We start from the raw sequence: 22,068 nt of genomic DNA, 5'->3' as shown, positions 1-22,068 counted from the left end.
AGGAGAAAAGTGTGTGGAACTACTTTTCACTTAAACAACAATTAATCTGGTTGAAATTGTACTACACTATGTCGTTTCTATTGTTTCTTTCATGTCATCGATGTGAACACAGGAGCTCCCCTGAACTTTTGAAGTACATTCAGTGCAAATATACCAGAACAAACTAAAAATGTAACACCACCTGTGCTATACAGTAAAGTACATTATAGAAGTTTGAATTAAAAAACAGAATACATATGTCAGCTGAAAGATTTTCTCTCACTCGCTTCTGATCACGAATTCTTGTGCAACTGCTCAGCTCTTGGATTCAGGGTTTAGGTGCTGGTGAATGTGAGCAGGTGACAGATTACTGTACTGTAGTTAAGGAATGCAGCATTCAATAATCAAGGAGTATTTATTTCAGTGCAGCAGTGACACCATGGAACGCTAGACCAGAGAAATCGAGGCTGAATATACATGCTAAATATAGGCTAAATCATATACTGCATCTTAAGTCGGTTAGATCTAATACAATTACAGTATTATACTGTTACAGGTGATACGCTCATTGCAGTTTTAACCAAGATTAGTCAAAAGATTAGATGATTGTCATTTATTTAATCATCATCAATATAGTGGGGCTATTATATTATGCTCCATTAGTATATTTTCAGTTTAGAAAAATAACTGAAAAACAATATGCCAATAAACCTTCCATGATGCATATGCATTGTGTAGTTTAGTTATCAAGAACAGTCCAGAAGCTATTAGAACTGATTGATGTTGCAATCACTTTTACAAGCTTTAATGTCAAGGCTACAATTTTTATCTTCTTCTAAATAAGCACTGCAATCAATCCTATTTTTTTTTTTTATAAATTGATTCATTTCTGGCCCATGCTAAGCCATTGCAGTTACAATGTTGGATTTCTCTTTATTTCCCAAGGGAAGGCGAGGAAAACCAGGGCCCCCTGGCCAGCCAGGACCTCCGGGACTTCCTGTAAGTACATTGTTCTTGCTATATCCCCGCATTACTAACCACTGACACACATTTATAATGTTATTCCGAGATCTGAAAACTAGGAGATGTTTTTTTTTCTAACAGAAGATCCATAGTAAGAATAAAAATGGTAAGACCGAGTGTTCATAGTCCTAATACATTTTAATAGACCTACATAAATATTTTATATAGATGCTGTTTCAGATGCTCTTTTGAGAACATATATGTCTTTGATTTGGATAGAATCAAGGTGGGACACAGAAATGTTTGATCTAACATTATGTACAGAATGGTAACAACTATGGATACCTTTTGTCAAACATGAAAAAGTTAATCAATTTAAGTAGAACTTTGCCTTGTGGATGTAAGCACTACAGCCTTCATGTCAATAGTTACAGTGTGTTGTGTATAAATAAGAGCCCTGTATGTGTGTTTCTTCTTTGAAGCTCGCTTTTCCTGTCTTGTTGAGATGTGTGAAATGTTTGCAACATTTCATAAATCCGGAGCAATCTGCAGGTTTTTTTTCCTCAAAAAAGTTTGCAAAAATGGCAAAAGTTCACCAAACACTATATGCAATGTCACATGATCCATTTGTAATGTCACACGGCAAAACAGTAATTAACCCTAGATTCTGCAAACAATTGGCAAAAAGTTAATGAAAACTTACGTAACTGAGCTACAGTACATTATTGAGCATTGTAATGTTGCTGGTTTCCTAAATAACATGCTGCAAAATCATCTGGTGTGTGGAGTCAAAGATGAGTCCCCATTGCGCAGGAAAATCCTTGGTCGCTTTGCACATCAAAGATTTATGTATCTGCACTGCACCGACCAATGTACATGCTCTACGTCCCAATCAGGAAGATCTGCTATCTACATAATCATCACAGCAATGAAAATCCAACAACAACATTCTGCATTTAGGATTAAAAGATGCAGAATATAACTACTGCAGGAAAAAAATGCCATATCATGCATACAGTATCTGCAGATTAAAGTCTAAAGATGAGAAGCAAAGGGACGTTGCAAGAAATCTCAAAGCTGTAGTGTCAAGAAAACTAGTAGATGCATTAGACAAATAGGTGAAAATGCTTCACCACATTCAGAACATCTGTGACAAATTACCTAAAAGTTCAGAGATGATAGCAACCTTATACATCAATGATCATGAAAAAATGGAAGTTGACTTAATAAATCAATATTTGTAAATACAACATTTTGCTATGAGTACTATAACAGTATTTAATTGAAAACCATAACACCATTGCATTACAGACATTATAAGGGACTCTTTTTTTTATATATAAGTATAAGATGAGCGGATCTTATGTGGTCTCTGTATATTTTGATAATGCCCTGATCATGTGAACATCTGAGGATATACAGTATAAGTTGAATGGCTTTGAGAAGATCTGTCCAGCTTTGAGGCATCAGCTATACAAGTCACCAAGAAAATGTGTGTGATAGGTGCTACAAGTGTTACTTCATGTACTTAGGCTATTGCATGTATGCATCTGGTTTCCACTAAAAAGATAAGGTATAGGCAATCCATGATGCTCTAGAGCCAAAATCCAATCAAGCATGCCTGAGACCCTCAATTTCTTCTACAAGTTTCCTGCCCATAAGACAACAGTTGCTGAATCTCTCCACAGCTTCTTGATTATAGACCTAGTTCAATATTAAACGTAGATATAAATATATTCTCAAAAATAGTAGGTAATAGATTAAACATATACCTATTTAAATTGGTCAACATAGACCAAGTGGGATGTATCCTGAAATTAGAAGCGAGGGATAATACCAGAAATTGAATACATATAATACAATTTATACAAAGAAGCACAATCCCTGCATTCTGTCAATGGATGCTGAAAAAGCACTTGACTCGAGTCAATTGCCCTTACTTGTTTAATGTACTGAAAAAAAATTGTGTTTGGAGAGCAGTTTCTAAAAAACAGTATGTTAAAACTTTGCATGACACACCCACAGCCAGAATAAAGGTTTATGGTTGCTTGTCGGACTCGTTTGAAATATGGAACGATACTAGACAAGGGTGCACTCTCTCTCCTCTTATATTTGCTATTGCTCAAAGATATCTCGGGGGTCCAACTGGGTATTCAAGAACATGAACTGGCCTGATACGCTGATGACATTCTACTAAATCACAAATCCGATTATTTCAATGCCAAATATAATGAATTATATGAATTACTTTGGGAATTATCTAATTTTACAATTAATTTCAGCAAATTAGAGGCCCTAAACATTTCACTTGTACAAAAATTCAGGCAGCACCATAAAAATAGCTTCCCGTTGAAATGGAGTCAACAGAAGATCAAATATGTACAGTAGGTACATATCACCCAATACACAAAAGATGTATATCAAATTAACTTCCCAATATTAGATTTAATCAAAAAAGATTTAACAGAATGGTAACAAGTAACCATCTCCTGGATGGGATGGATAAATGTAATAAAGCACTTATTCCCATGATCTGTTATATTTATTATCTGTTATTTATTGGATTACCACATGTATTACTGCTGTGAAGCGCTATGTACATTAATGGCGCTATATAAATAAAGACATACAATACAATACAATACAAAGATTAGTGTTAATATTTTTGTGTCAAACTTGCTTTATTAAGCTATCTTTTCTGTTCTTTAAGAAATCTTCAATTTTATGTGGAAGAATGGAAAGCCAATAATCAATACAGCTATTCTAGTGCACCATAAACAGGCTGGTGGATTGGTATTTGTATATGGTTACACAATTGACTAGTCTGTTAGACGGGCACGCCAATAAAACATGCCAATTATGGGTGCAGAGGGGTAAAGCACTCTTTAATCTGGTTGATTTAGAATTTAAAATTAAATTAATAAAGATCAGAGACTCAACACCTTCAAAGATTACCCTTTAATACATGACATAATACAGACATGGGACAAGATTGCACTTAAAAATAGCCGCCTAATGTCCCACACTCAATATTAAACAACCCAGAGTCCCCTCCAACATTGCCCAACATAGAACAAACAAACAATCTAACTAAACTCGCTACAAGCGCTAACCTAAACCAATAACAATGATGTGCAAAATCAAAGTGATAATTCAATACACATAGGTGAAGTGATCAAAGTAAAAGCTGCCAATGGGAACTACATAATAAGGTGGTTCAAACCTAAAAAACAATACACTAATACAAAATAAGTGTCCCCGGCGCTAGTGATAAATGTCCAAGATACCGTAGTCCAATTAGTAGTCTTTAGACTGGAGACTTCTCTGGGTAGGTAGATGGAAAAGAAAGTTCTAGATAGGTAAGGGTGTCCTTATGGATTGACTCCAAGATGGTTCTGGGAATACAAAAAACAAAAGGACACACCAATTGCGCAGTATGTAAAAGCAATAATCCCTATCTAAAACATGAAGAACCCTACTTACAAGATATTATCTTGTTCGTGCGGGGGAGAGAATCTGTACTTGTGCCACGTCTTCACCTCGGTTTTCCACGGACCCCACGTGGTCGGACGAGATGGTTCTCCCTTTCTGATGACAATTATGCTCACGGGCACACCGGATACAGCACACCCATTGATGAGAGGGAATAGGACACAAAATGGTGTAATACGTACTACACTTTAATAAAATATGATAAAAACACAAACTACCCACACTTACAATAAGTGTATGATAGCGATACGACTCACAAATGCCGTCCGCAACCTGCTTCCAATACAATCAGCATGGAGAGAGATTCGCTCGCAACAGCACCCACGACGGGCGACGCGATGACGTCAGTGGTACAGGTCGATTCTCCGGCGTCAGGCAGCTACGGTGGCTGGACAGGCACACTGAAAACTAAGCTCCTCCTCCCTACGCGTTTCGTGACTCAACGTCACTTCCTATGGGGGATGGTGAAGCTTAGTTACTGCGTTACTTAAATACAGGGCTGATTGAACAACCATCCCACAAAGGGAGGTGCACAACAATGATTGACAGCTAACAATGTTAACATATATCGGCAAAATGATAACAGATAGCTGATGGGGTCAAATTATGGAGGGAGGAGGAGCTTAGTTTTCAGTGTGCCTGTCCAGCCACTGTAGCTGCCTGACGATGGAGAAGCGACCTGTACCGCTGATCTCATCGCGTCGCCCATCGCGGGTGCTGTTGCGAGCGAATCTCTCTCCGTGCTGATTGTATTGGAAGCAGGTTGCGGATGGCATTTGTGAGTCGTATCGCTATCATACACTTATTGTAAGTGTAGGTAGTTTGTGTTTTTATCATATTTTATTAAAGTGTAGTACGTATTACACCATTTTGTGTCCTATTCCCTCTCATCAATGGGTGTGCTGTATCCGGTGTGCCCGTAAGCATAATTGTCATCAGAAAGTGAGAACAATCTCGTCCGACCACGTGGGGTCCGTGGAAAACCGAAGTGAAGACGTGGCACAAGTACAGATTCTCTCCCCCGCACGAACAAGATAATATCTTGTAAGTAGGGTTCTTCATGTTTTAGAAAGGGATTATTGCCTTTACATACTGCGCAATTGGTGTGTCCTTTTGTTTTTTGTATTCCCAGAACCATCTTGGAGTCAGTCCATAAGGACCCCTTACCTGTCTAGAACTTTCTTTTCCATCTACCTACCCAGAGAAGTCTCCAATCTAAAGACTACTAATTGGTCTACGGTATCTTGGACATTTATCACTATTGCCCAACATAGAATTTATGAGATTGGAGAAGGCTAAAATTAAAATATTACAAAAAAGTCTCTGTATGTGACTGTGGAAAATGTGTATATATACTCACAAAGTAAACTCTGTTGGTGCAGACAGACTCTGATTTAGGGTTCCCTTCTACATACTTTGATAAATAGCAAACCAGTATGTCTCAGTTGTACTCATAATACACTTCTGCTACTCTAGCATATGCAGTTTAATTCTTCTTTATTCAGCAGAAGATATTGTTGATTGTGTTAGGTGCAAAAAGTGACATCAATATAATAGCCATTGACTACAGTACTTGTATATATACCCTTGAATCTCAATTGGGGGCCACCAACGTTGATGCCAGTGATACCTCTGACGTCACAAGAAATTTGGATATCATCACACTAATATTGTTAATTAAGTTCTACACACCTATCATTATATATGAATACACATAGCAGGAATCGATCACAATTTTATAAATGTGTATGGACAGAAATATAATATCAAAGGCAAAATACACAATGGTATGCTGTAATAACAATATAAACATGATGGTACCTCTGAAATGTTAAACAAAATGCTTTCCAAAACACATAAAAATCTGTTCTAAGCAAATGGTAACAGTCATGCATACAATTTAGTATACACATACAATTGTAGCATTTTGTGCTACCACGAGAGATCAGAAAGAGAGATAAGGCAATGTCTGGGCTCACGGAGGATTACAAACATATATAATTGTATCTAGTATCATATATATAAATTGTGCTAGTATCTAAACACTCATTGGGACATATTCACTAAACCTCGATAAAATCAGTGCATTGGCGAGCGACTTTGCATTGTTTTACCGCACTCTAAAACGTGTATCAAAACGGTATTCATTAAGAAAAAACACCATTTTTTTTTAAGTGCGGTCAAAAAATGCAAGATTGTACTACTTGTTTTTTTCTAAGTGTTATCGCACTGAAACTGTTTGTTTAAATTGCAGCCTGGAAGAGCTGCACGGAGACGCTGCGACTTCATGCACGCCTCTTACAGGCGATCGTACAGTTGAAATATTCATTTTAATAATCGTATACGGGAGCAGGGGATCTCCTGACCTGAACCACATTGATTTCAGGGGACCCCCTGCTTCCTGAGTTACCGGCCCCGGTATGTAGTGCCAGTATCCCCACCATTTTTAAATTCTCCGCGCCACGGTCCACGTGATTGGGGAATTTAAATACTGCAGGAGATACTGGCACCCCATACCGGGGGCCTGTATCTCGGGAAGTAGGGGATCCCTGAGACTGAAATTAATGCGATTAACCTTTCTCTCGTATACTATTATTAAAAAATAAATAAAAAAATTAAAACATAAGTACCACGTAATGAAGTTGATTTCATGTGAATTTTAATAATACTGTACAGGAGCAGGGGGTCTCCTGAGCTGAACCACATTAATTTCATCCTCGGGGACCCCTGCTTCCCGAATTACAGGCCCTGGTATGGGGGTGTACCATATTACACTCAAATGTGATGTCACAGGCCTTATATAAGGCCTGTCCCGTCCCATTTGATGCCAAGAAACCGACGAGACAACATCTGCCCCATTGGATTACAAGAAACAAGACAGAAGCAAAGACAAGAAAGAAGAAAAGAAGGAATAAAGAAGAAAAGAATGAAGAACTCACTGGGGAGACGTCTCTTCAATCAAGATTTGATCATGGACTTCTGCGCATCGGCTGTTTGAGGAGCATTGCGTTGAGGGTCAAGAGTTGGTGCTCACGTGGGACGGGGGTGAAGACAGCAAAGGTAAGAAAAACATTGATTGTATGTTTTTTAATTGTGGATTTTTATTAGGTTGTCCATTGACTGCCAAAGTGCCATATCTTTAAGGGTATTGATATGCACTGTGATAAGCAATGCATTTGTTTCCAAATGCATTTTTAAATTTCATTGTATTGTATCTTTGGTGCTTGTTTTTATTTAGCTTGCCCATTCATTGCTATAGGGGCAAACCATGCCCATATTATATGGGCATGGTGTACCACTGTGCCAATCAATGGGTAGCTGGGGGGGGGGGTAGTTGCCCCAGGGAGGGTAGTCAGGCCGCCCGGTTGGGTAGCAGGGGAGGGAGGTTAATCCCTTAACTACTATAGTAGTTACTAACAGCTAAGGTGATTAAGGGGTTAGTGGCCATTAGTTTGTTTTCTATTGTAATGTTGCTGCTCACGGAGGACAATGATGGTGATGAGGACGGCCATCATCCTGGCAGGAGTAAGTGCAACTTTAATTTACTTTATGCTGGCTGGTTTTATTTTTTATTTTTAATGGGAAAATGCACTATTATCCATATGTGGATAATAGTAATTTTGCCCATTACTGTACTGTATGTGTTGGGGGGGGGGGAGTTGTATTTATATATTGCACTGTAATGTTGTTTATTTTTAAATGGGGAAAAGCGCTATTAGCCATCTTTGGTTAATTGCACTTTTACCTGTGTGCTCATTTGCATGTCATTTCCCAGAATCCCTTGCTGCAGTGGAAGTGCTATGTGCTGGGTGATAATGGTGAAAGGCGGGGTTGCAGACCTATCTAAGACATGCAAATGAGCACCCCCCTGAGGAATATCCCCCTGTGGGATTGAAACATTGGAGTTATGTGCTGTATTTAATACATTTATTTTCATTCACCTGAGTGCTGTCTCCTTTTTGCTGCCATGCGGTAATGTATACTTTTATTATTTATATGGGACATACACCTATTCATTATTGAATTTTTATTGGAGTGCCAGTGATTCTTTATCATATATACATATATATATATATATATTATTTTTTTTAAACATTGTATGTCCCTGTCTCTAGGAGCAATCACATTGGAACCTTTGGCCCATCACTCCACCTCAGGCCAATGAGATGGTTCCCTTGGCCCGCCCGCCCCCGCACACCTCTCATTGGCCTGCGGCCAAAACACCTACACCACTGCCACACTCTCCCAACCCTCACTGAGCTTTGGGACGACGCTTCACAGCACCTAACCCTCAGTGCTCTGGGACAACGCTTCACAGCACCTAACCCTCACTGCTCTCACCTCTCAACCCACAAAACCCTCACCGCCTGCTACCACCAAAAGAACTGCGGATTACAGGTACAGGCTCTTCTTATAAGCCATTGTTATATGCCATTTCGCCACTTGACACACACAACACCATGCCCGCAACACTCCCCACCCTCACCCACCAGCGCACGCTCACCTCTCACCATCAGGAGCGCACGCCTTCCCGGGACCGCAGGCCCTCTCCCGCTACCGCAGCCCCTCTCCGTCCCGCACACACTCATGACTGCCAACACCCCTCCCCTTCAACCCGCGTGGCCTCACTTCAAACCTTCATACAACAGCGCCCGCTCACCTCTCGCCCACAAACACCGGCCTGGATACCACCTCCACACACCTCACGCTCACGGAGCGCACACCGACGGCCACCGCCTCTTACCCCCCCCCCCTTAACCCTCCACTGCAGACCGCACGCCAGACCTCTCCCGGTACCGCAGCCCCTCTACGACCCGCACACACTCCTGCCTACCCTGCCACCACCCCTCACCTTCACCTGAACACAACCACGCCACACCCCCACCAAAAATACACACCCTCTGCTACTCACTTTCACCGCCACAGAACCTCATCGCTACCGGACAATGCCCGCATCTTCATACACACCCCTCTTCCGGACGTATCAACTCCAACCCCCCCGCCCCCCAACACCGTACGCCACCACCTCAAATCACCACGAACGTACGCATCCACTAGCCCACAACACACTCACGGACGCATGACAACCACCCCCTCACGGACGCCTCACAAAAATACTACCAGATGCCGCAACAACACCCCCTCCCGTATCATGCAACAAACCCCCCCCGCCTGTTTCCCGCAACAACGTCCCCCCTCCCGTAGCCCGCAACACCGTTCCCCCTCCAGAGCCCGCAACCCCCCCATTCCCCTCACCTAGCCTGCAAACCCCCCCCCCCCCTTCGCCGCCGGGACGCCGAAACCCCCACCCCACAGCCTCCCGTAGCCCGCAACACACCACAACCACTCCCGTAGGCCGCAACCCCCCCCCCCAACACCTCCCCTAGACCGCAACACCCCCCAACCCCTCCCGTGGGCCGCAACAACCCCCTCCGGGGGCCACACACCTCACCTTCACCGTCCTGCCACATCATTGATTCACAATATAAGATAGCACTGCTTCAATTCAACAACACTTCCTGGCACATGTCTGCTTGCCTACACAATATAGGCTCACAGCGTCATTACACACACACCCAACAGCCAGCCACGCCACACTCACTCAGCCACGCCACACTCACTCAGCCCCGCCACACTCACTCAGCCACGCCACACTCACTCAGCCACGCCATACTCAATCAGTTCAGGGTTCACATCCCAGGCAATGCCGGGTCTCTCAGCTTGTATATATATATAAACAAAAAGAAAACAGAGAGCGCACACCCCATAGCGTAAAATTGTGCATTTAATAAAAATAGAGATAGGGAAAGGGATTAAAAACACGCAATTTGTGATCATATCACCACCAACGAGGTAAGCACCGTCCCGGATCACGTTGACAGTCCAAAAGGAGATATCCTGCCGATTCACCAGTAAGAGTTTATCCTCTGTTGAGTCCCGCAGATTGTACACGTGTAGCAGGCGAGTATCAGCCTCAATACAGCTCCCTGCACGCTCCGGCCGTAAAGCGTGCACGTGCGTTATGACGTAATGTCGTAATTTGCGTACCCTGGCACGTTTCGTCACAATTTGCAACTTTATCAAAGGGAATACAGTAATATTTCCATTTGCTATATATATATATATATATATATATATATATATATATATATATATATATATTATTTTTATATATAAATCTATATATATCACGAAGAAATGCCTGTAACAGACCCAAAGATGAGTAGTACTTAAATCAGCTATATAAAGCTACCAAAATCACAGCTGCTGACGGTGCTGGGGATAATGTATCAATGAAACAAAAAAGAGAAAAAAGTATCCCACCAGAAGCACTCAACTATACTAAAGTATCAAATGTATTAGCCAATTGTCTGCCCTAGGTCGTTGGAGATGGCTATGAATAAGAATGTTGCGTAGATTATTTGAACATCTGCTTGTAGTTGTAGGTTTAGGACCAAGAACTTTCTCCAAGTCCTCATCAGAGAGGAGGAGGTGCCAATGACTAGAGAAGATCCTTTTTATGGCCCACCATCTTTTTTAATTGACTAACTCCAACAAAAGGCATGTATATGTGTCAAGGGTGCAAGGCATGCAAACATGTTATCACTGCAAAAACATTCGCCAATCACGACAACACACAAAATTTTAAGGTGGACACTTTTATTAACTGTAGAACCACAAATGTTATTTACCTCATCACGTGTAACTGTGGCAAAAGGTACGTGGGGAAGACCACCAGGCAACTTCGCAGATGCATACTGGAGCACAATAACTCTATTAAACATGCCAATGATACTCCAGTTGCGATGCACGTCACACAATTTCATAACGGTGATGCGAAATGCCAAACGTTTATGGGCACATATTAACTGAAATGCCCAGCCAGGGGTGGCAATATTGATCTGATGTTATTACGCATTGAGTGGATATATAAATTGAAGACGCGTGGTCGAATGGGTTAAACGAGGGATTTACATATACCCCGTTTATTTGAATTGAATTTCATATATTAGGATTTCTTTTTCTCCTTATGGACGCTCATCCTCGATTCCTGTTTATTGTGTTTTCTTTATTGTATTTTCTTGTCCATGGTATTAATGTCTAAAATTATTATTATTTTTGACCATTTCAAATTTGTAACTACAGTATATTGCTATTTGTTTGGACTATGTTAACATCATGTCCAGTGTAACTGTAACATGCATGTTAAAAATTAAACAGGATTTATCATGACATACATGCATGTGTTTATATATCATCGGTTTTGACATCATTGCGTTTTATACCACTGATAGGAAGTGGATACTGAATATATATTCAGCTCACTGTCCGTTTGGGTTAAGAAGAATGTAGAGTTCTATTGGTAGAACTCCTCCTCAAGCATATGTCAGCTCTGCAAGGACATCATCTTCTCAAACATGAGTATCAATGTTGGTAGATGATATGTAGTCTATCTCCACAGACATGCACATTTGCAAGCATAAAAGGGGGCCAGTTTATCTATCTCCACACGCATGTGTATTCACATAAAACGGTTAGTGAGGAGTCAGTCTCCTTAGGCAAGCGCAGTCGCATTATGCGCTAAGCAAGGAGTTTATCTCTATGCACATGCGCATTCAGGCAATGAGAATGTGATGATGTCCATCTCCTGCGCATGCTCATAGTTCATTTGCATGACCGGGTATATCTCCCCGCGCATGCGCAACTGCATCACATGCTGAGGTAGGTTTCCATCTCCCCAGGCATGTATATTTGCATGTTGATCACCAAAGATCTCTTCGTGAGCATGCGCATTGGAGCAAATAGGGCAATATTAAGTATATTAGTTTGCGCATGCGCGGTTAAGGCCGCTGACTGCGTCACCATGGCAACGTGTGCCTTTAAATAGCTTGCTATCCTTTACATGCAAAAATGTCTCTGACGAAGCTCTGTAGCTGGTGGGAAACGTGTGTAGGGCACGTAATGATGTCATCAGCCTCCGTTATGGAGCTGCTTTAGCCTTTAGAGCTACGAATATTCAGCTGATCGGAGCACTAAGACTTATGTTTCATTATACCATACTATTTAGATATTAATGACAGGAGATTGACTGAGTCTATCTAGTGCTACCTTATGATGGGCTTTACGGCTCATTTATGCTAGAGTCAATGCTGTATTATAGCCTGATGGTTTAAGACCGTATCTATTTTAGTCTGTCAGTTCAGATTGTAACATCATATTTAGCCATCCTTTAAAACTTTGGATAGTTTTGTCTTGCTATTTTTATCTAATTAGGGGTGTGTGTTGGTTGCCATTTGATGGTTACCTTATATCCTCACGCACACTATATATATATACATATACATATACTTCCTAAGGAAGTGCACTGCTCCTGTTACACCCCTCTCCCTTTGGGTACCGAGGGGTGCTATTTTATAATGATCTAATCAGTTGCACCTTACTAGATCTAAAGTCAGTATTATTTATGGTCTTTAGACAATCTACTAATTAATAGGTATATTACTAAGTTTTGGTTTTGTTCTCTGAGGGGTATTCCAATGAACGCTGAATGAAACCATTAATTCCCTATCACCTGACAAGTATTATACTTTATCTGAGTGAGGGATTAAGAAGGGATTATTGGAATTTTGTTTCATTATTGTTAGATTGATTTTTTTAATTGCTGTTACACTCACACTCTGTAATATATGTTTTAAGTAAATACTATTAAAAGTTATATTCTATATTGTTAGTGGTGTGCATTTAAGTGAAGTTCTCTTTGAGCACACTGTCTAGTGTGCTCACCATTTTACTGACTCTTTTGCAAATAGGTTGAATTAGAGGGGTTAATAACTAAAGGTCAGTTACATACATTATAGATATGTAATTACAAATACAAAAAATGTCCCCGGCGCAAAGTGTGGTGATGATAATTACAGTACCATATCGAAAGACAGTCCTGTTTGAAAAGTCAGTCCTGGTAGTAGAATGATTCATCAACAATGTGAGGTAGATTTTCCTCTAGGCGTGTTCCCTTATGTTGTCTGCAATGACAGATAAAGAAAACACACCATTGCGCAGTATACAGACTCAATTGCCCCAACCTGAAGAGGAAAATCCCTACTTACAGGATATTTTCTTGTTCATTCGGGGGAGAGAATCTGTTCTTTAGCTCTCTTCCTCCACCTTGATCTCCACGGGCCCCTCGTGGTTCCTAAGGTGGCTCTCTTCAACTCGGTCTGCGTCGTCCCAGTAGAAGCATACACCGCAACAACCGTGGTTGGAGAAAATTGAAAGACAGCCTAGTGTACTCCACAAATTTTATTTAACAATGTTAAAAAGCAGCGATGTTACACTCACATTTTGCAAGGGCAAACATGCCGCTCAAGAATGCCGTCCGCAGCCTATGTCCACTCGATGGTATGTTGTTCACGACGTCGCGCGTCAACCGATGACGTCACTAGGCTGTCTTTCAATTTTCTCCAACCACGGTTGTTGCGGTGTATGCTGCTACTGGGACGACGCAGACCGAGTTGAAGAGAGCCACCTTAGGAACCACGAGGGGCCCGTGGAGATCAAGGTGGAGGAAGAGAGCTAAAGAACAGATTCTCTCCCCCGAATGAACAAGAAAATATCCTGTAAGTAGGGATTTTCCTCTTCAGGTTGGGGCAATTGAGTCTGTATACTGCGCAATGGTGTGTTTTCTTTATCTGTCATTGCAGACAACATAAGGGAACACGCCTAGAGGAAAATCTACCTCACATTGTTGATTAATCATTCTACTACCAGGACTGACTTTTCAAACAGGACTGTCTTTCGATATGGTACTGTAATTATCATCACCACACTTTGCGCCAGGGACATTTTTTGTATTTGTATCTGTATGGTATTGGATTTGAACAATCCATTGTTTATTGCCCCCTTGGCTGCATATGTAATCACATTGTAATCACACAATTGTTGTTATCACACCAATTAGTCTATCACTTGGATCAAGCGCTGGAAGAGAGTTTTTTTTTTAGTTAGTTTTGTATTCACATAGATATGTAATTACTTTGAGTATATCGAACAAGATCTTTTCCAATAGATATGTCTCATACAATCTAGGATGACTCCCCCTTTCTGTGTGTAAACTACAAAATAATTTGTTATGAGTCAAGGCACATCAACTACAACCCCTATTGGGTTTTTTTATTAAATACTTAGACATTTTGACTAGCAAATAATATCAGCTAAGAGTTTTGTTTTGCCAAACTTTGTACAATTCAAAAATATTGTGAAGACTGACTTATGAAAAATGGAAGAGTTGGTCTTGAATACACGTAACAACTAGGCATACTATTAGGGGGCGTTCAATACAATGGCGATATTGCCGATCAGAGCACTATCGTATGCAATTCAATGGGAGTCTCTTTGTCATACTGCCTTGATTGGCACTGTGGCACTCCCCCTATAGGTCCTTGGGTCCAACCAGAAAATAATCCAGCAATTTACGTAGAACATTGCTTTGTGAATGTAAACACTGTATCCCACTTGTTGATAATTATGACAAGATAATAGAATATTGAAAAGATGTGCTGCAGAAATTGCACAACACTTATAATGATTGTTCTCATTGCAAAACAGTGTGCTTCTCAGACATAAAAAGCAATCTACTATCTCCACTGACATTAAAGGCAATATAATATGAAATTAAACAAACTACAATAAATTGAACATCCATGTGCAGTATTGTGTTTCTCCGAGCTTGCCATTTTACATTTTCATTAGAAAAGACTAAATGTGTTTGAGTGAACATATTTGAGCAGAATCCATTTCCATATTTAAATTGTTTTACAAAGAGACATAACCTATTTTTTAGGCAGCCTTGTTTGTCGATCTTTAAATGTGATGAAAATGTGTAAATACAGAGACCTAAGATATCTCTGTCTTTTTCATGAATACTTTTAAAGAATCCAGCAGAATCTTCAAGTTTTATTTGATGACGTGAGTTTATAATAGGATTTCTGGAAGAAACGTCAAGGGGATGGGTAAGACGACAGTGACTGCATTTTCAAACTTTGATGGCCAACCCATTATATTTAGCATTGTAATACAATTCCATAAATAGATGCTTATAAGGTACCTTAGAAGAACACGATTATATTGGTGTATTATAGAAATAATGCACACTGTAATTGTTCGATGGGGCGTATATTGAAGTTTAAATAGGGTTGCCAGACAATCCATATATATACAAGATTGTCCCTAATCCCTTTGACTTGTCCCGGAAAGTTCTGTCGGGATGCATAATTGTCCCGTATTTTAGTGTCTTGACGTGAAATGCCTGAACATAGAAATTAAGGTCATAAAATCAGTCATAAAAATCTAATAGATTTCTACTTGAGTGTAACAGGTACCTTTTCCGGTAGATGTCGCCTTACTAAATAATTAAAATAACAAAGCTAGGACACTGCCTGGTCATCTCCTAATAACATGACCCCCTCCCCTATATGTGCTACTTTTTCTCCCAGCGCCTCCTGTTAGTTCAGTGCGCGTCTTTCCCCGCCCTGCCAAGAATGGAGATGATAACCGAAGACTATAGCAGTCAAGAGAGATATAACATTCAGCTCAAAGCATTTGCAAATCATTCATCACTCAGTATGATGTCACACTTTCATACGGGATTTTGGCGTCCCGTTTTTTAAAACGTAAATGTGGCAACCCCAAGTATAAAAGTAAACAAAAGCTATGCATTTGCAATGTGTACATGTACATACTGTGACCAGTTAATGAATACAAACCATGATGTTCGTTATAAATATAAAGTCACTTTTCAAATCACTAAACAATAATAACATACATTCCTGCTGGTAAAGACAAGATGAAATAAAAAGGTTGGGCCTTTCAATAAAGCAAACTGATTTCACCAACATACGTCAGGCTGTACACAAGCTTAAAGTAAATAAAGGTTCCATTTTCATTCATTCTGGAGTTCCTTTAAAGTTACTCCTTAACTGAAAGCTGGAGATTAGAATGGGCCAAAATACACTAAGGGGTCTAAGCACTAAGTGCCGGAAAAAAAAATAGCTGTCCAGTTTAAATTGCCATTTTTTACAGCGTTGCTGTCACGGTATGCATAAAGCCCAGAATACCTGTGATAGCCACATTTGCAAAACTGGCGAGTAGCCGGCGACGTGATGATCGCCCCTCTGAAAAGGGTTTACCCGGCGATTTCTTTCTGCCGCCTCTCACTGAGCAAATCTCGCCAGAGATCAAACATTTTAAATATAAAATGTAATACTAGTGTATTGTAGCAGGGGGTCTCCGGAGCACGGTCACGTGACGTGGGAATAAAATGCATAGGAGATACCGGCACCCCGTAACGGAGCCTGTATCTCAGGAAGCAGGGGGTCCCTGGACCTCAAATCAACGTGGTTTTGCTCCGGAGAACCCCTGCTACAATACACTAGTATTAAAACCCAAATATCATTTTAAACAAATTCGTTACTGTAGGACCCCATGCATCCCGAGTTACAGGCCCTGGTATGGGGCGCCGGTATCTCCTCCAGTATTTAAATCCCACCGACACATGACGTGGAATATTTAAAAATGGCGGCCATACCGGCACCCGATGCCCCATACCGGGGCCTGTAACTCGGGAAGCAGGGGGTCCCTGAGGATGAAACCAAAGTGGTTCAGCTCAGGAGACTATTAATAAAAACTTACATTAAAGCAGCTTCATTACTTTAGAGTATAGCACGAAGGCAATGAAGGGGTTAAGACCCAATAACAGGTTTATTGAGGGCAGAGGGGGTGAGTGAAGCGGGTACTTGACTCTTCACTATATGTACAATATGTACTATCCACCAATACACAACCCCACCCACCCCATGTGCCCCCACATAAAAACATTTTTTTTCTACACAGGATTGATACCATAGACTGGTGGGGGTCCCGAGTGGTCAGCGTGGGTGTCTGGGGGACCCACAGGGGTCCCCGGTTGGCCTCTGCTCGCCTGCGGTACCAATCCTGTTGCAAAAAAAAAGTGCAGAATACATTGCAATAAATACACGGTTAGCCGCTAAGGTAATGAAGGTGCCTGTAAATGCATTTTTATTGCATGAGATTCATGCCGGGGGTCTCCGGTGCTGATATTAATGGGTATCAGCTCCGGAGACTCTTCTAAGTGACCTCTCGCCGCTTATCAGCAGCTTCTCACCACCTTCCTGACAACTTTTGAGAGGAATCTCTATTCTAGAGCCGCGATTTGCCGCGATAAGCTAATCGGGGCTACTAGAATTGCACAAGTTTGAAAACCTGCCGATAAGTGGCTTATCGCCGCCCGTTTTTTTTTGTTTTTTTTCGGGAAAAAAATTGCTGAAAAGAGCTTTTATCGCCGACTTATCGGGGCTCACTGAATAGCAGTAGGCTTTTTTGGGGAAAAGGCCTCGATAAGTGGCTTATCAGTGCTTAGAACAAAGAGTAAATGCTGCACACCACAATATGATAAAGAGTGATACAATTACTGATGCTCCCATCAATGTACGATCGGCTGCATCCAATCCACGGCATACAAAAAGGAATGAAGATGGGGCACACGGATTTCCAAAATAAAGAGATTTATTAAAGCATCCACAATGTTTCGACCTAAGGTCTTTGTCAAGTGCAAAAAGTGGCTTTTTGCACTTGACAAAGACCTTAGGGTCGAAACGTTGTGTATGCTTTAATAAATCTCTTTATTTTGGAAATCCGTGTGCCCCATCTTCAGTCCTTTTTTTATCGGTGCTTAGTACATGCTTAGTACATAGGCCCCATATTATGTATTTAGCAAGTATCTAATTTCACTTAGTCCATTTCATTGTACAAATTAGTATTTTATTATACTTTTTGCTTGTGAATTCCTGAAGCACTGTTCTAACTTTGGAGAAGTACTGATATAAGATACTATTTGGATACACATACAATATCTCAACTTCAGAAAAAATATATACATTTTAAATGCCGTAAAGCCTTAAGTTTAATGCAGACACAGTAGTGCAGAGGTTCCCAATTCTCGTCCTCATGGACCACTAACAGTGCAGGTTTAAAGGATACCCCTGCTTCAGCACAGATGGTTTAGTCAAAATGTTTGGACCACCTGTACTAATGAGAGGATTGCCTTAAAACCTGCACTGTTAGTGGTCCTTGAGGGAACCTCTGCAGTAGTGTATTGCCGTAAAACATGTTTGGGTGATATCTACATGGACGGTACCAAATCAGTACCAAAGTTTTTGCATCCTAACGTGTGTTCCAGAGAGTACTCCGTTACTTCAGATGCTCTGCCCTTATCATTGTGGCATATAGTAAAGGAGCTCAGAATAACTAACATGGTACCCAAAGAAAAGATACAATTATTTCAATGAAAAGAGAAAATCAGACCATTAGCATCGGAAGATATTGCAAAGCTCTTTGAACAACGACAGACAGTAGAGGTTGACATAGGCGAAATGAGGCAGTATTTAAGATAAGATACATTTTTTTTAATCTAATTAATTTGAAAGATAAAGGACTGTCTGAGTTGAACAGGAGAAAGGATTATGTCCAAGCTTAGGCTGCGAAATAACAAGAAGAGCACCTCGGCTGTACTGTAAATGAGATTAATTTATTAAAGAATCATGAAAAGAAATATGCAAATAGTGAATGCAATTGTCAGAGCACAAAGCATCTACATTTAATATTGAGGATTTATTTGTTCAATAAATATAAAGACAGGCCTGTGGTATTTGGATGGAATGAAGTGCAGTCATTTTTACATAATTACACACTTTTTTATATTTAAACTACCGTATAACTATTTAACATTCCTGCTGTGACCCTTTTTGTTTCCCTGGCCCATCTTGATGTTGCTTTCTCTTTTTTATCTTCATTCTATGTCTATCTCTAACCATCTCTCAGCCTCCTATCGTACAATTTTTCTACTCCTCATCCCTTTCTTCTTTTTCTCTTTTATGCTCCCTGCACTGTATACCACTCCCATTTAGCAAACGTCTTCCACTTCTCCCATGATACTTTCTCACCTTAATGCATTTCTTCACTGTTGGAGTGGCATGCAATGAATCATTAGCCCATTTGGCATGAAAGGTGTTAGTATTAGCCTGTCAGTATGAATGAAGGTTAAGATAACCTTAGCCCTCTAAGTCCACTTCCCACATTTAATTTTTTTTAACTCATGTCTCTCTTCCTGTTCCTCCTTACCCCCCACCTGTATCTCACTTTACCATTCTCAGTCTTCATTTCTTTCATCGCTGTCACTTCTCACAACCTCCGCCTTCAATGTCTCTCTGTAGAATCAGATATCTTTCTGACCTATTTCTTATACCCATCCCAGTTGTCTGATTTTTTTTCTCTGGTTGATTAAGGGAAAGGTTCACACACCTATCCTTGGAGACCTCCAGCTAGACCAGGTTTGTAAGATAACTGATAAATGTATTAATTATCCATGAGATACGGTATCTGCACTGTCAGGCGGTTATAATGTCACTGGTTATTCTTAAAAGTTAGGGGTGTCACTTGGGTTTGGCTGTGGGTTGCTCAGAGCTGCTGCTGTAGTACTACTCTAGCAGATCCCCTCCTGCCACCGCCACCACTCAATAACAAAAATAAAACTGAAACAAAAAACAAGTCTTTCTCTCTCTGCTGTCCCACTCCTTGCCTGTCACCACCTTTGTCTATCTGTGCCTACTCTCTTCCTAAAGGTCTGTAGCTGCCTACTCACACACTAACCCAGCCACCAGCCCAGTCCGCACACCCTCTCCCTTCCCTCACAATCACAAAGTGAACAACACTAAGGAAGTGGGAGGGGCTAAGCGGATGCACTTAGATTTGAATTTTTCAAAATCCACCACCCATATTTACAGTATATGTATATCAGATAAACCAGGTATGAACCTGGCAAAAAGAGACAGCACACTGCATCATGTAATCCAATGGTATTGTATTAAAACACACGTTTTAATACAATACCATTAGATTACATGATGCAGTGTGCTGTCTCTGCCGTCATTCGGTATGTTTTAATACAATACCATTGGATTATATGATGCAGTGTGCTGTCTCTTTTTGCCAGGGTCATACCTGGTTTATCTGATCTATTGATTATATATGGGACAAGCATCTGTCTATATGACATAGATGGTGTGTGCATTTCTCTGGTCCCACACAAAACAGAAATAGACACATGCACAATGCAAGATACTAATGTAAACAATGTCTAACTCTATAGACTGAATGGACATATTGGAGGTCCATAAGTAAAAGCAATGTCCCAGTTGATGTAATCATAGAAAATGATAATAAAAAGCCAATAAGGTGAAGTACTATAAAACAGGATTTATACACACAATGGTGAACAGCTACTTACAATGTATCAGTGAATAACAGCATTTCGGATATCAATCCCAGCACGGCAATGGTGGTAAATGTCAGCGTCTCTGCCTCTAAGCTGGTGCGCTCTGGAAACAGCTGACCGAGTCCAAAGATCCAAATGTTCGCGGTTTTTTTCCTACCTCTCCCTCGTCACCTACCGATGACATCGATGGAATGCGGGAGATCCTTACGCTGTGGTAGTCCTACAGCCGATAGAGCAGCACGAATTGCACTATGTCAAATCAATCCAACCTATTCAAGTTGGAGAATCTCCTTGTATATGTCCATTCTGTCTATAGAGTTAAACATTGATTACATTAGTAACTTGTATTGCACCCATGTCTATTTCTAAATATATATATATGTATATATATATATACATATATATATATATGTCTATTTTTGCAGCACCAACCATGTGCACAGCGCTTTACAATTTTTACTACTACAATATATGGATATGGAAGAAAAACGCATTCATGCTTCTCTATTCATGGTGTAGAGGCATGTTCTCCTTGCGACTGCTGTGTCGGAGTACTCCAAAGCTCCTGTCGTCACTTCACAGTGGAAATCTCCAAGGGCGAAAGAAAAGGACACACAGAGCGCAACAGAGATCAGTTTAAAAGTAGATTATAAGAACAACAAAAAAAGTATTTGAACACTTACAATTAGGAATATATTCAAGGACGCTTAATTAACTGCCAAAAAAAGTCCCAGAGGATAAACTGTCGGCATCAATCACAGGGCTCCTTGTGCTGGAGTCTTAATGTGTGTGGTGGGATCAGCATTTGTATCTCGTGGTGTTGACTCACCAAATGGATACGGAACGTGACCTCTACTCGTTTCACATCTAGTGCTTCATCAGGGGTTAACGTTCAAGATATAGAGCTCATCTTTCAATACCCCATAGGGCCAATCAAAATAATCTAATGGTCGATCATATGTACCATTAATTAATACAATAATAAAAAATGGGGAACCCTCACAACAAGGCAGATAGAAATAATATCAAACATCTGCTATGTTAAAATTGCATGGTGCTATAATGCATTCATTTCACCTAAATAATCATACAACTGAATTCTTCCTAGGCAAAATAATAATTAATCTGGGATAAGTGCATCAAGACATAAATGTAATATTGGGGGAGAGGAGACCTTGCCCCAAACAGTTGGGCATGTGAGAAAAGTAACAAAGCTACTATGAGTAAATGTGAGTGCATTGGTTAGAGTGTTTCATAGCTACATAGTAGATGAGGTTGAAAAAAGA

The 22,068-nt window shown here is 40.5% G+C and overlaps 1 protein-coding gene across 3 annotated transcripts in view; it reads left to right on the top strand.

Annotated features, from left to right (window-relative positions):
• The window catches only part of COL19A1 (collagen type XIX alpha 1 chain), a 622,544-nt gene that overhangs the window by 388,228 nt on the left and 212,248 nt on the right, over positions 1 to 22,068 (top strand). For all 3 annotated transcript variants that reach the window (XM_075598080.1, XM_075598081.1, XM_075598082.1), the window contains exon 18: positions 925 to 978. In XM_075598080.1, coding sequence (XP_075454195.1) covers positions 925 to 978 — 54 coding nt within the window. The remainder of the gene's footprint in view (positions 1 to 924; positions 979 to 22,068) is intronic.

This window comes from Ascaphus truei, chromosome 4 (genome assembly GCF_040206685.1).
Source record: "Ascaphus truei isolate aAscTru1 chromosome 4, aAscTru1.hap1, whole genome shotgun sequence".
Lineage (NCBI taxonomy): Eukaryota > Metazoa > Chordata > Amphibia > Anura > Ascaphidae > Ascaphus > Ascaphus truei.
The sequence above is the reverse complement of the archived record's forward strand: the minus strand, read 5'-3'. Positions and strand labels throughout refer to the sequence as shown.